This window comes from Calonectris borealis, chromosome 16, assembly GCF_964195595.1.
Source record: "Calonectris borealis chromosome 16, bCalBor7.hap1.2, whole genome shotgun sequence".
Classification (NCBI taxonomy): Eukaryota; Metazoa; Chordata; class Aves; order Procellariiformes; family Procellariidae; genus Calonectris; species Calonectris borealis.
The window spans coordinates 14,264,620-14,279,271 of NC_134327.1; the positions used below are offsets into that span (position 1 = coordinate 14,264,620).

The following is a 14,652-nucleotide window of genomic DNA, read 5'->3' on the forward strand; positions in this document are numbered from 1 at the left end:
AGCCCCCTCCAAAGACTGACAAACGCTCTCATCGTGCCAGTAACACCTCAGCCCACACCCACGAGGCACTCGCAGCACACAGCCAGCAAGAACCCCAGAGAGTCAGCGAGGTGAGACAGGCATCAAACCAACAGGCTACGAAACCATCCCTGCTCAGGAGCCCGAGGAACCGAGACCGACGGGATGAGACGTTTCTGTGGCAGAGCAGCTCAGCTATGATGTTTTGACAGGCAGGTGTTGTAACAGGACAGCCACGTAGCCCGAAACGCACACCGAGGGAACAACAGGTAATTCCTCACCCGTGAGTCATTTGTGTACACTCGCAGGCCTGTTTCAGGCAGCCTGGCAGGCAGAGCAGGCAGCACTTCAGTGTCACGCTTTGCACAACACGGCGCAGGCAAAAGTCTTTCTTTGTGGCTTTTTTCCTCATTGCTGCCCACTTCCCATTATGGACAGCACGGTACTTTTAGAGCCAACACGAGTGTTTTGTCCCTCGTGTCGCGCTTCTCTGCTCTCCCCATCCCCCAGGACCTTCTAAGAGTGGAGATTGCCCAACTGGTTTAGCCTCCCAATTCCCATCAGAGCAATACGGCAACCTCCAGCTTCAAGGAAGTACTTCAGGCTCACAGCAAAAGCCTTGCACTGCGCAAATATTTGCACTGCAGCTTGAAAAGCACAGAGAAAAGGAGTTGTGGATAGTTTGCACCAGCTTTTACATGATTGCTCTGGGCATGCAAGCGCCCTGCAAACTCTGGCGTGACACCTTCTCCAAGGGAAATTCAAACACCGATAGGAGCAGAGACAGATGCACCCGTGGGGGAAGGAGGTGGCTGTTGCATGCAGGGCTCGGTGTGTGCATGCTAGACTGCACAGCATTAATGGGGGAGTTCCCCTGGCTCTCCCTCCGGCAGATCTGCCCTATCTACCTGGGGGTTTCGGTAGTGATATTTGCCCTTCGGGGATTTCACTGCTTTCCTGGAGCTGGAAGGGTCTCTATAAAGGGTTTCTGGAGCAAATAAGGCTCAGCGGTGGAGACGCAGCCCAAGGTGTTTTGGAAGCACACCATCAAAGAGGAATTTTAGCCGTCTGCTCTTCATCAAACCAAGCATTGCTACCCTGGGCTCTCCCCCACAGCATAACAAGCATCAGCCGCACGAAGCAAACAGGGCAGAGAGGAATTCCAGGGCCCTGAGATACTGCTGGGCACCAGCCTCCGGCACCAAGCAGCACAACAACAGTAAGATGTCTGTGTCCTCCTCGCACCAAGGCGAGGAGCTGCAAAGAACTCAAACTAGCCCTGATGCACAGGTCAGGGGGAAGATGCCCTGCCGTGCAGAGCACCCCCCAACCCTCACCCCCCCTGCTCCTGCCGTGGTCCAGCTGCCACCACCTCTTCTCTTCCCCTGCACTGAAAACCTTCCCCTCTTCTTCCCTTGGGCAGATTTGCTCTCTCCACCATGTCTTTGCCCTTTGGCATCGGCACAGCCATGCCAGAAAGACTGAAGAGAGTTTCCCAGCAGACACCCGTCCTTTGCCTTTCAGCCATTTCAAATCAAACAGGCACCTCCCAGAGAGACACACGCTGTGCATGCGTCTGCACGCACACGTGCATACGTGCGTAACTCCTTCTCATCACCCACAAGTCAGAGCTTAAAAGAAAAAAAATTAACTATGCTGATTTTGTGAAGTCTTCGTGGGCCATTCCCCTTGAGATGGCACCGAATCCAGCTCTGGAGAACTGCTGGCTGGCTTTAAGCAGCAGAAACACTTACGTTGTGTGGGCAACGGGCTGTTTGATGGGGATACACGTTATCCTCACATTGCATTTCTTCTTGCTTTTCACTGGAAGAGAAGATGCACACGTGAGCAACCGGCATTTTAATTTTTCTTCCTTCAAGCACCCTCTTGCCTGCGGCCACCAGGTAGGGGAGGCAGGGCCTGGATCCCCTACACCGCGCAGCTACAGCAAGATGACAAGGTCACAGCGTTCACAACCGTTTGCCCAAAATTTCAGGCAAGAGCCAGAAGCACAAGTGGGTCTCAATGTCCCTGTCAAGCACCTGCCTGCAGAAATACCCCGGGGTGCACTGACAGAGACCATTTTCCAAGTCTCACAGCCAAGCGCTGCCTTGCAGTGCTCCTCAGACACCCCAAAAGTGCTCTTTACCCTTCACGGCCGTTAACAGTCCCCTCTCTTTGGGGATTTTGATTGCTGATGTTCAGGAGATGGGTTAAAGCTGTGATTTCTGCTGGGCACTTACCCGGTTTGTGCGGCTCCAAGGATCCTTTGGAATCTGAAAGAGAGAAGGGAGACACCAGGTCAGCCTTCACGCTCCAGAGCTGCCGGGTACCAACCCCGAATCCCTCGGGGTCCCTCGCAGGGCCCAAGGAGAGCCCTCCCGCCTGCGCTGCAGGCAGAGGGAGGCAGACGGGCTGCCAGAGCCCGGCCTAGCCAAGCCTGGCCTGATCCCCGTTTCTCCAGCCACAAGAGGTCCCCACGCCATTAGTGATGCACAGGGCTCCCGAAAACGCTCCCTGTCCAGCTCTTCCTTGCCCCACAGCCCCCCGGCCCCCACCCAGACTTTCTGGGGAAGAGCCAGACCCGTTCTGCAGCGCGGGTCGGAGCTGGCAGGGAGGGCGACGGCCATCAGGTCTCAAGCAAAACCAAGGAGTTAGTCCCAGCAGGAGAGGGGACACCCCACACACAACCAAGGGAAACCAGGGCAAAACCAGACAGGAGCTGACTACAAGCGAACCGGCCGCAAACCCAGGCTCGCAGAGCCTGAGACCCCACCAGACAAGGCACGACCCCATCAGGAGTGACTGGCGAGAGGATGCTCTCTTCCCCAGCTCCAAAGAGCACTGAGATAACATAACCCACAGAGGGAAACGGGGTTCAGGCAGGTCCAGGGCAGGCCAAACCCCTGCAGATGAAACTACAGGGACAAGAGATAACCAGCACAAGGGGCCAGCAGGCAGCAACGGGCAGAGGAGACCTGCGCAGGGCTGAGAATCAGCTCCCTGCGGTGCCGCGGACCCCAGGCTGCTCACCGAAGCCCCAGCCGTTCCTCCATCAGCAAAGAGCTCACCCACCTACCCCAGCTCACTGGGAAAACGGCTGGGAGGGGGGCTGAAATGATACAGCTGAGAGCATCGAAGTCCTGATCCCCCCAAGACAGATCAGGGGGCAGCTGTGCTTTGCAGCTAAAGGCGCTTCTGGCTGCACAGACCTGGAAGATGCATTAAAAAGCACGAACAGCGAGGTGTGCTCCAGGCACCGGGCTCCATGGCTCTGCGTGGCCTTGGACAGCCCTTCAGAACAGCTCCTACCTGCCTGGCTCCCGGGAACAGGCATGCGGACAAAGTCCAGCACTCGAAGGCTGCCGGGCAAGGGAGGGGAGAGGCGAGGAGCTGGGATTTCAGCAGGAGGTGCAGCACCATCGAGACAGAAGGAAGATATATGTCCAGCATGTTCCCAGCACAGACAGCCCCGTCCCCATCCCTGTCCCCCGCCAGCTCCAGATGCCTCAGTTAAGTCGGGTGCCTGAAACCCACTTTTCCAGTCCCGTGCTTCCCCAAACGCAAACCTCGCTGAGGCTGCAGGTGAAAGCTGGTCTGCAAGACACCGCAAAGGTCCCAACTGTGGGACCAGCAGCATCCAGCTGCTGAGGGAATCAGCACGGATCAGTCCATATTCCCAACTTATCTGCCACTTTTCCTGCATCAGAGCCGGTCCATAAGGTCTGGGACCAGCGCAGTTCTCATGAGCTACGGGAGTGACGTGAACTTCCAGCTCAATGAAACCAGTCAGCGGGCCACTCCACCCCAAACCGATCCCGCTTGGCTGGAAACTATCTCTGGAGACCTGACCATGTCATGGCAATCACGGCTTCTAATTCGGGAACCTGCAAAGTTTCCCTTCCCCATCCACCCACACAGCAGGGCTGGAAGGGGGACTATCAATAGCCCAGCATGCCCATGATGACACTTTGCAAAATCATAGAATCATATGATTCACTTTGCAAAATACCTGGTTGAGCAACGACAGGAGCAAACGCAAAAGGGAGCCAAAGGAAAGATGCCGTCCGCAGGTTCAGAAATGCCTCCCCCTCCCGCACCCAGCCTCTCACTACTCAGCGTGGGGGGCTGACCACAGAACCTAAAAACTGGGGTCCCCAGAGTCCTTCTGCACCCAGGCAAGTTGAGGACCTCACCGTGGGCACACATCCCACCCCATCCAGGGGGATGGATTTAGCTCACTGCTGACCGGGAGCCTTGCACTCAGCATTTCTCCCCCGTGACCTGCTCCGAAACGCAGACAGCGGTTCGCACGCAGCCCCCCAGGGCAGTTACCAGCCAGACCTCTACACGAAGCCCTGAAACGCCCCCCATCCTGGCTGGTATTTTGCTTAATCTGTTTGCTCTCCCTCTCCCCAATTGCCATAGTAATCCCGCAGCCGGCACAAAGCGCCTTCTGTGCCGCCGCTCCCCTGGCAGCGCTGGCCGCAGCGCAGTGACTCACGCAGCAGGAGCAGGGTCCACACGCTCCCCGAGCCAGGCGTCCCGCAGGCTGCGGCGTCAGCCCTTCCTTAGCCCTGGCTGCAAGAGCCAGGGCCAGAGGGAGCTGGGAGCACCCAGCCCAGGGTTGGGAATCAATGGGGTGCGTTGTTCGGTGAAGCCCAAGCTTGCAAGCAGGAGGATTTGCAAGCACCAGTTAGAGGAGCAGCGAGAGATGGGGAGATTCCCCATTACAAATTCCCTGCACGATACAAGAATGATTTAACATCTCTGTGCATTGGTTATCCCCCATGAACTCTGCTGTAACGGAGGTCCTGCGCATCAGCCCACCTCCCTGTACCCCCAAACCACTGCCTTTCACTTCCCAGCATGGTACTGTCAGGGTCAGTGACAATCCCTTTCCCACCCTGTCACACCTAGCCCCAAAATGCATTTCCTAGCTCCAACCTGAAAAAGCACCGATTAAACCGGAGGTATTCTGCCACCACTCCCAGGCTCTGGCTGGGACACCTGCACCAGTGGAAAACCCAGCTCAGCCCTTGCCTGCAGCAATAAAATCAGCCACGATGCTGCCCTGCAGCTGGGGGAGTCAAGGTAGAGATTGAATTCGCCTGTTAGGGCTCTTCCAAAATTTGCCACGAGCTTTCCAGCACCCTGCAAGCTGGTCTGAACTATTACTTCTTGCTGCAAGCTTCTCCTGCTGCTTGCAACGGCAGCATGGGTCCGGCAGGGCAGAGGTTGAGCAGGCAGGCACCACTTCCCCTTGAGCACAGCCCAGAAAAAAAAAAAGAAAAAAAAGAGACGAGCAGTCCTGCCCTAAAGTTCTGCACAGCCCACTCGGGGCAGGCAGAGCCCCGATGCGGGAGGTGAGGGCACGGCACAGCCTCCCCGCTATTGCACAGCCCAGCGATCGCCCCCCCAAGCGCCCGGAGGCTGCCGGGCTGCCTGCTGCAAGCCCCAGAGCTGGATGCATCACCCCCCCGGGAGGTGACCTCGTCCCTGAGCCTCTGCAGCCCCCCAGGGAAAGCCCACGCACTGTTTCAGGGTGAATGAGGGTGGAGGAAGGACTTGGGGGGGAGGAACAAAAAGGCAGTTTTGGACGGGCATGACAAGACCTTGCAATTCAAGCCCTTCTGTCCCAAGTACATCCCAGGGCAGCATTTGCTTTTAGCCCCCGCAGGCAGCTGCTGTCAGCTCCTTCTCACCAGCGAGGCCTCGGCACTGCCTCTCCCACATTTGGGATCCCGGTAGGGTCGGTACATGTTACATGCTGTAACATGAAGAACAGTCTATGTCACCTGAAAATCCTGGAAACACGCTAGTTTTTCAGGGCACTGGGCTCTTGTAAGAGGGGTGGCTGCAAGCGCAGAGCAACACAGCTCCCCTCTAGAGATGCCTCCACATGGGCAAAAAGGCAGCAGCAGGACAAGGCAATCTGGGGACACGTCCCGGTTACGCCTGCAAGCCCCAGGGCTCTGCCTGCCAGCCCCGAGCACGCGGGACGGCTGGGCGCTGCCCGTGCCGTGCTCCGGGCAGAGGAAGGGGCTGCCGGCTGTGGGGGCACGCGGCACAGCGTCTTGCACCCGGGCAGGGGAAAATTAGCTGACAGAAGTTCCTGGTGCGGACGACATTGTAATTCACATGATGCTGCAGGCACGTAACTGCATCCTTTATGCTAAGAAAGGAACCATTTCCTTCTAAAGAAAAAAAAAAAGCCTAACAATTTTTTTTTCCACGTGCTATAACCTCCACCAGCTAAGAACTGACACAGACGTTTCCTGGAACTGCTTAATTCAACTGCTGAATCCTCATCTTCGCCACCACCGACTTCAGTCCTATTAAGTTGCACCTCTCCCCAGGAGGTTTATCCTTCCCACCTCGCTGGCGTGGGTGGAGAGAAACGAACAGGACACTCTAAAGAACTGTAAATAAAACTATTTGCCTGAGCCGACCTTTGAAATTAAACCTCTCCACTGCCTCCCCAGGGCTCTGGTTCCAGCCCCAGGTGAAGTCCTGGGGATAGCTGCGGCACAGGAGGCTGCTTCCAGAGCCACGCTGCTTTGTTAGTGCTGGGGAAAATGTTTTGGATGTATCCCAGTTCTCCTCGATCCGAGGAGAGTCAAATGGATGGGGCAGAAGGCTGGAGGGTGGATCCCAGCCCTGCTGCAAAGAAAGAGCTGGAACAAAAAAGCATCAAAAAAAAAAAAAAAGAAAGAAATTAGAGGCCGGGTGCAAAGCAGAGAGGGGAATTTGGTTGCTTTGGTCATGAGAGCCAGCTCCTCACAGGCACACTTTGTGCTATTTTCCACTGTTGAGAGTGGAAAAAGCTATCTGTGGAAGTGGAAAAAGGGCTCTCAACCTGCTGAAAGCCGTCACTCATCGGCCCGCCGAGGTCCCGCTGCAGAGAGGGGCTCCTGCGGGTCATCGCCGCCCCGCGCTCGCCACTTCTGCAAAAGAAGCGAGCGAGAAGGAGGAAAAAATCATGCTTCAGAAAAAGCCCCTTGCAACCCCAAAACAACCTGTCAGCCTGCGCTGAATCAGAGCTCCTGACTGCTGGGGCCGCCGCGGGCGCCCGCCTTTGCAATGCAACAGGCTTTTTAGCAGGGGACGACCACGCAGGAGCTGCTGGAAAACCCTGCGTCCCAGGAATGCAACCAAAACCAGAGCCAGGAGCTAGCTGTACCCTCCGAATAATTTCCTTTAGGCATGCTAGTTTTTTTTTTCTTTTTTTTTTTTTTTTTTTTACGATTAAAATGCCAGTGTTTCAACCCCACACAAAACACGCAAGTTTCCAGTACTTTAAAAATAGATCCCCAGCTGCAAACACCGACCCCCCGCCCAAGCAAGGAGAAAGAAGTAAAACTGCATGGATTGACCCAAAAAAGTTACACGGCCCCTTTTAGCACCAGAATCAGCCTTTCACTCTCACCCACCACGTGTTTTGGAAATTGCAACATCTACCTTGCTTCTTGTCCATGGTTTCCCAGAAATGAAGAACAGCGCCGGCACGCCTGGCAAAAGAGAGGGATGGGGGCAGGCTGGAGGAAGGAGGAGAAAAAAAACTCCCGCAGGATCCAGCACACGGCACTTCTTGCAAGCACTGATGATTATTTTCAGTGGGAATGCATGGCCCAAAGCGCTCGCCGGCTTCACGCAGCTCTCCTCGCCCCGTGTCCCCGGCTCCCGGGGGTCCGCAAGGCTGGGAGCAGCAGCGAAGGCGAGCGGGGGGAGACGGGGAAGGTAGCGCTGCGTTCCCTCATCGGCAGCTGCTGAGGTTGGCCGGTCTCGGCTCCGATTACCCTTGAAAGCTCAACAGTTGTAAAAACTGCAGCAGCGAAATAGCAGATGACGTCAACAGGAAACTGGGGGGAGCCAGCTCCAGCTCCGGGAGCCATCGAAGCACTGGATTGCTACAGTGCATCCCGGTGGGACGCGTTTTCTTCCAACAAATTAAATCATTCAAACCCAGCCTGCAGGCAGAGCCCGTTCTTCCTGCCTCCTCCATCCCCCTCCCCAGGCATCCCACCGGAGCGACCCTGGCTCGAGGACAGCCCTGCTGCCACCCAGCATCGGCCGGTCATCAGAGCAGAGGGAAGCCCACGCTCGCTGGTTCGGGCGCCGAGGGGGTGCCAGGATAGAAAGAGGTCACATTTCTTTGTGCTGCAGGTGACACGCTAATTGCTTTGCTACTAACAACTATTACCACAACAAATGGTAGAAATATTGTTCCATGACAATACCGGCAGAGAGCTTAGCAGCTATTCCAGGGTGACAACCGAGACGGCATCTCTGGTGGCAAAATATAAATTGCTGCATGGATTTGGCTGATAAATAGCAAGGGAGAGATGAAGGCGTGGAAGAAAAAAAAAAATCATTCATTTCTCTGCACACACGTGCAAGAAAAGCTGTGGCAAAGTATCACTGCTCTTCCCCTTTCCCTCAAAACCAGCCCAGCAGACGCCAGCGCTGGCGTTCCTGATCAAAGCCAGACTCGGCTTTGACGGGCTGCAGTTTTGTTTTTGTTTTCCCTGTCAGCCTGGAGGGGAGATACTGTACCAGCTTCTTTACCTTAAACTAATTATAGAAAATATGCCTATGGTTCGCTCCTGAGCTGTTCCCTAACTTGTAGGTTGTGCCGGGCCATACACATGTGCAGGCAGAAAAGTCAGAGGTCAAGGTAAATGCCCATACCAACATAATGAGTGACTCTAATTTTAAATAGTGTTTATATAAGCCCCAGAAGGACTGCGGAAGATATTTTCTCAGGCACATTTCCACTCCCAGGGTATAGTTTCAGGCACAGATCATCAGCACATAAAGGAAGCTGACGCAGGAGCTGCTATCGCAGACGGCACCGAGAGCCACCAGCACCCGTCCCCGGCACTCCTGGGGAGAACGATGCTGCGTGGTCCTCCCGTCAGTAACTCTCTGGGTTGACGGCTAATTCCCTGACCCAGACATAAGACGTTCCAAGGATCTTTACAGACACCCACAAAGTCAGTGCTGCTTTGGAGCAGAAAGTCCCTAACCCAGCAGGTGGGATGGGAAACACGATTTCCTTTGAATTAGTCCTGTTGGGTTTCAGTGCCCAAGGAGCAGGGGTGGTGTAAAGCAGAGCTTCCCGACATCTCAAAAGCATCTTAAAAAAAAAAAAGAGAAAAAAAACAAAACCAAAAAACGAAAACCAAACCCAAGCGTCCTTTCAAGTCTCACCATTGGCAGCTCTTTCAAAAGTTTGCCGACACGGTAGGAATTGCCCGGCCTTGAAAGACGCAGGCCATTTGACATTAATCACCCAACCCTTTATACACTACGGGTAATCCCGGAGGAACAAAAGGCATCGGGTGTTTCACTGGTGTTAACGAAGCCTCCCCACGCCTCTGGGCTGGGACATCACCCCGTAACCAGTGAGGGAACCAAATCCTGCAACGGGGAGAAGTCAAGGCACTTGCTGCAGGTCCAGGTACGCCGCGGCAGAGCTAGGGACAAGGCAGGGGTCTGGTGGGATGGCAGCCACGCTCCCATCGCTCCCAGCATCCCAGTGGGCTGGCTTGAATAAGTGGAAGAGCACACCCTTAAAAACAGCAATGAGCTCAAACAGCACCCTGCCAACGCCAGGCCCCTCTCCCCACCCTTCCCCTGCGGAGAGGCAGCGTCTCCCGCGGCCGGTTTGCTTAAGGCTGGGTCACCATGGCAGACGGAGACCGGGGAAGAGCCACTTTGCCGCGAGCGGCAAAAAAAGGAATGTCCCATTTAGGGTCAGCAAGGAGCTTTCTATAGGTGTGGGTTTGGGGTTGAGCAAAAAATTAACGGTTTCACCTGCCCTGAAAGAAGAGTCACTGCCTAAACAAGGGAGGGGGCGATTTTCTCAGGATACCCCTTTCCCCCTGATCAGAGAAAAGTCCACGCACCAGCTGGCCACGCCGTCCCACCGCCGTGTTGCCCGCTGCCCCTCGCTGTCCGACCGGGAATTGCAGCAGTTTCCCTGGCCAAGGCTGCAACGCAGCCGCTGCCCCAAACCCGGGAAGCACTTGCCTTTCCACATACAAGGTGCACGTCCCATGGGAAAGCCCCACGTGCCCGAGCCATGCACAGGACCCACAGCCTGGAAACTCTGTGGCCGCTCTATTTTTAAACAAAGCCTTTGAACCGAATCCGATCGGAAAGGGTCATCTTTCTCATCCCCTCGGACGGTGCTTGGGGACTATCAATCACCGATACCGCGCAGGGCTCGTCTCCTCCGGCAGAGCAGGATGTCACACCGACAGTGCCACCGGGCTGGGTGAGGGGGAGATGGATGCAAGGGAGAAGGGTGCGACCTGCTGGTACCCAGCGAGGGATTTGGGGACGGGCACGTTAGCCAAAGCTACCGACAGCCCGGGACTGACATTCGTGCTGCCACCTCCGGGGCTCGGAGCCACACCCGGCCTCCGTGCACCGGCCAGATAACGCCGCCGCGAGCCGCGCCGGCTCTGCCGGCAGCTCCGGGAGGATGTCACCGCCCAGTCACATTCCAGCTGTATTTTTAGGTTACCTGCATAACCCTGAGGGCTGGAAAAAACGTTTGATTTTGTGTTTTGTTCCCAGGTGGCAGCTTGCTATCCTGCAGCCCCGTGACGATGGAGCACATGGGCTCCCCTCTGAGAAACCCACACGAGCAGAGACCAGACTGCCTTTAGGAAACTTAAAAGCACCAGCTAGCTGGCATTTGCACGATGCCATTACAGGACACGCTATGTGCATGCCAAGAGTCGTGCTGCTTTGCACCAGAGCTTGTGCAAAACCCCGGTGTGAAGGTGGTTCCAGTCCCAGGGGCACCTCTTTGGAGCAGGCACCGAGCCGGGGTGCGGGCAAAGCATCCTCCACGGGGCTGGAGTCTGCCTCCTTCGCATCCATCGCTCCAACTGGGTTTTCTCCCCAAAAAAGCAGCAGCAGAGGCCACACCTCCTCAAAGCTGAGCTGCAGCGCAATGTCAACTCAAACCCACCGAGGATAGGCTGGGGGGCGGTCGGAAGAGGCTTGGGATGGGTCATTAACCCAACCCACCGCTCGTCAGGAACCACGGAGCTGGGCGGCACACGGGTCTGGCCAACCTGCAGCATGCACGGCCAGCGTGAAACCCACGGCTACAAGCCATCTCGTGGGACCGGCACGGGCTGCACTGACTCGGCTGCAGACGCTGGCGTGCCGCCACGAGACAAAGGTCTGGAAGCAATCCCAGCCCCAACGCCTTAATTGTTAGGAGAAGGCAAAGGAGACGGTGCTTAGAGAGAAGCAAAGAGCATGCTAAAAAAACTCAAAAAACAGAGAAAAAGGAAGAGGCAGAGCCACCGTCACCTGTGCCCATCTCCCCGCCAGCGGGTACCCAGCCCTCCCCAGAGCAACGCTCCTGCCTTTGATTTCCCAGCCCATAGGCGAAGCCATGAAAAAATAAAACCTGTTTGGAATTGATGTGACCTGCTGGTGACAGTTTCCAGATGAGAGAGAAAACTCAAACCGTTTTTGGAATAGATCAGTTTGACAGGAGGCACACGGTTGGTGGTTTTTTTTTTTTTCTTTCTGGGAAAGGAAAAGAATCATTTGACTTCTTAATTGTCAGCTGTAAATCAACTCCAGAGTCAGACACTCTTTTCCTATCCAAACTGGTGCAATTCAAGTACTTCCAGGTCTCCCCAAAACTCTGTAAACTTGGCAAGAGAGCAAAGTATTCCCTCTCTGCTTCTAATGCAATTCTTTAAGAAAAAAAACTAGCTTTCTACCATCCTCCCTCCAATTTATTTTGGGCAGGGACAGAGTGATTTCATCTCTGCAAATGATGTAAGACCAGAGCAGGCACCTGCTCTGAAAACAGAATTTATGGAGGGGAAAACAAACCAAGGAAGGCCTCGATGTCCGCAGCCGCCTGCTCCGGGAGAGAGGCAGAAACAAGAGACCGACCCAGGTGCTTCCCAGGCCCGGAGACTTCAGGCAGGACTGTCTGGAGACCAGCATCCGACGGTTCGCAGTGACGTTACCCTCCGGGACCTGGAGGGTGACACCCTGCAGCCTGGTGTTTCTTGCTTCCCGGTGACCGGGGACCAAGCGTGCGCAGCTCGCACGCTTTAGGTCTGTTATCTCACCGCAGATGTTGCAAACTCAGCTGGGGGGACGCGGGAGTCAGGACAGGTCTGTCCATCATCGCCAGCCACAGCACGGCGCAGGCAGGACCGACTTCACGCTATGCCTGCCTGAACCAACACGCACATTTATGCCTAACGGATCCAAAAAGCTTATCTGCTATTTTTACCGTGTTTTTCCCCAATTACATCCATGCCAAGACGCTCTCCCCAGCCGAGACAGAAGAACCCAGGGAGCGCCCAGGCACGGCTCAGGAGAGAGGAGCTTCTCCACCATCCTGGGATGCCCCAGGGATGCCGCCGTGGCTCGGGCAGACAAAGCCTGTGCATCTTCAGAGAAAAACCTCCCATCTCCAGTGGTGACCTGGCACCGTGTCTCTGGGCTGGAGGAGCAGGGAAAACCTTCAATTATTTCTTTCGGAGCAGGGTGTCGGTCCAGCGGCTTACAGAAAGCAGCAGGCGAGTGCTGCGGTACACTCCCCTACGTCTCCTGCTGTCCCACACCAATTCTTTGCTCTTTTTGGTGCATCTTTGGTGCCATCCCTCCTCCCTGCCTCTCTCACCCTGTCCCCTCCCCACTCCGGGGAACCGAGCAGAAGACACAAATGCAAAGGGCTCATCACACCAGAGAGCTGGTGCAAAGCAGACACAGCCAGTTGGAGCCCCCAGTTTCTCCACTGAGTTTTTCCAAGAGAAAAATCCACCCCATCACGAGGTGAAGGGGGAGCCAGGAGGCCTCCCTGGGCTCGGATGAGACAAAGGAAAACCGCAGGCTGAGAGCAGCCAGGGAACACAGAGACTATCCAATTCCCCTCAGGCCATCGCTCATCCTTATCTCCACGTAAAGCCTGTTACCACAGGCAAACCTCAACGCCCAGCCGAAAAACTTCAGTCTTAACCACTAACAACGCTCCCAAGTCAAGAGAGGCAGCAGGTGACCTTGTTTGGTCCCCAGCAGGGACCAGTTTGGTCCCCACGACCTGCTTGCAACAGGGGCCAGGAGAAAGGGCTGATGTAGCAAGAGGAGAGCTGGCTCCTGAAACCCCCAGGAGAGCTCAGCCGCGGCGAGCCGGACCTGCAGCCTCTTTTCCTGGCAGTAACCACACCATCCCTCTGACCTGCACCGCGTTCCTCTTGCTCTCCCGTTGCTGCTCCTCTGCCCCAGAGGACAGACCTACGTCCTGGGAGTGTGGATATGTCCCACGTCCAGCTGGTCCATGAGCTCAGCTCCTGCTGCTCATTGGTTTAGTAAGTTAAAGATATATCTATGTATCTATTTTATAAAGTAATAGATATATGTAGAGATATAGAGATATATATCTACATATAAAGAGAAACACCACATACTTGCTAAGCTCCACATTTTGCAGAAGTCACCTGCAAACATTTCTCTTTTGTTCCTCCAAAATCCCTGCTACAAAGCTTAAAAATCCCCCCCAATTAAAGGCTGGACCACCAACACGTCGAAAGCCGCTGCCAGCCCCACTGCCCAGCATCGCCCTCCACCATCCCCTCCTGCCTCCCCCCTGCGGGCTTTTATCTGAGGCTACAACAGCTCTGCGTGGGGAAAACACCTCTTTTGCAGGAGATTTGCCCAGTACCCACAGGGCAGCTTTGATTCATGCCTGGGAAAGGTTTCGCCACCGTGGTCCCATGTGGCCACCGGCAGGAAGGGCACAGCCTCGCTCCGCTGCTTCCCTTTGGGTGGGCTTTATTTTTTTCCCCTCCTTTTTTTCACTCCTCATCTACCTCTCTCGAATCCACCTATTGCACTGCAATTTTTCCAATGTTCAGGGGAAGTGAGCGTTGCAGGTTTTTCCTAATAAAGACGGATTAAAGAGCCGTCACTCCGTCCCAGGAAGCCAGAGGTCTCCGCAGACGGGCCGGTCCCAACGTATCCGGCTCACATCCTGGCTCAAGAGCTTGCAGGCTGTGACTCAGTGCAGCTCAGCCTGCAGCTTCTCGTGGGGCACGCTTACGGCTTCCAAGAACCATTTCCATTTAAATACGAAATAATAAATTTTTTAAAATCCCTTTTACCCCCTGAAGAGCAAGCCTCACATCAGCGTTTTGGGGAAAGGAGCAGTGCTCTGCAGGGCGGCGTGCAAATCGGCAAGGAGAGGAGCTGGAAGGAGACGTGTGAAACGTCAAACCTGTTCGAGATAAAGGGAAACGCACGCTGGCTCCCTTCCCTGCGAGGGTTACACACCGTTTCCCTCGCTGAGCTGTGATTGTAAAACCCCACGGGGAAATCCACAGTTACCGAACAAGAAATTCTTTGTGGATCCAAAATTAAGGGTAAACTCTTGCAGCAACCTGGAATGTACACAGAAAAGGAAACCGCCCGTACAGGAGAGCAGCTGGAGGAAAAGCTGAGTCGTTTTCTAGCACCTTAGCAAAGCACGCGCAAGGCTGATAAGAGTTTCAATTAATATTCACCCACAATTTCTGCCTGGCGATTTCTAGAGGCACCTCCTCCAGCCTCCGCTTTACTCTCATCGCCCAGACATCCTTCATC

General features: G+C 55.1%; 1 protein-coding gene across 4 annotated transcripts in view; it reads right to left on the minus strand.

The window, feature by feature from the left end:
* The window catches only part of MAP2K3 (mitogen-activated protein kinase kinase 3), a 35,316-nt gene that overhangs the window by 12,843 nt on the left and 7,821 nt on the right, over positions 1–14,652 (minus strand). For 2 of the 4 annotated variants that reach the window (XM_075165393.1, XM_075165395.1), the window contains exons 2-3: positions 2,262–2,294; positions 1,773–1,842 (exon numbers count right to left, since the gene is read on the minus strand). In XM_075165393.1, the coding sequence (XP_075021494.1) occupies positions 1,773–1,842; positions 2,262–2,294 (103 nt within the window). Of the gene's footprint in view, positions 1–1,772; positions 1,843–2,261; positions 2,295–7,451; positions 7,530–14,652 lie in introns of those variants that run through there. The other 2 variants (XM_075165392.1, XM_075165394.1) reach the window with 2 other exon arrangements.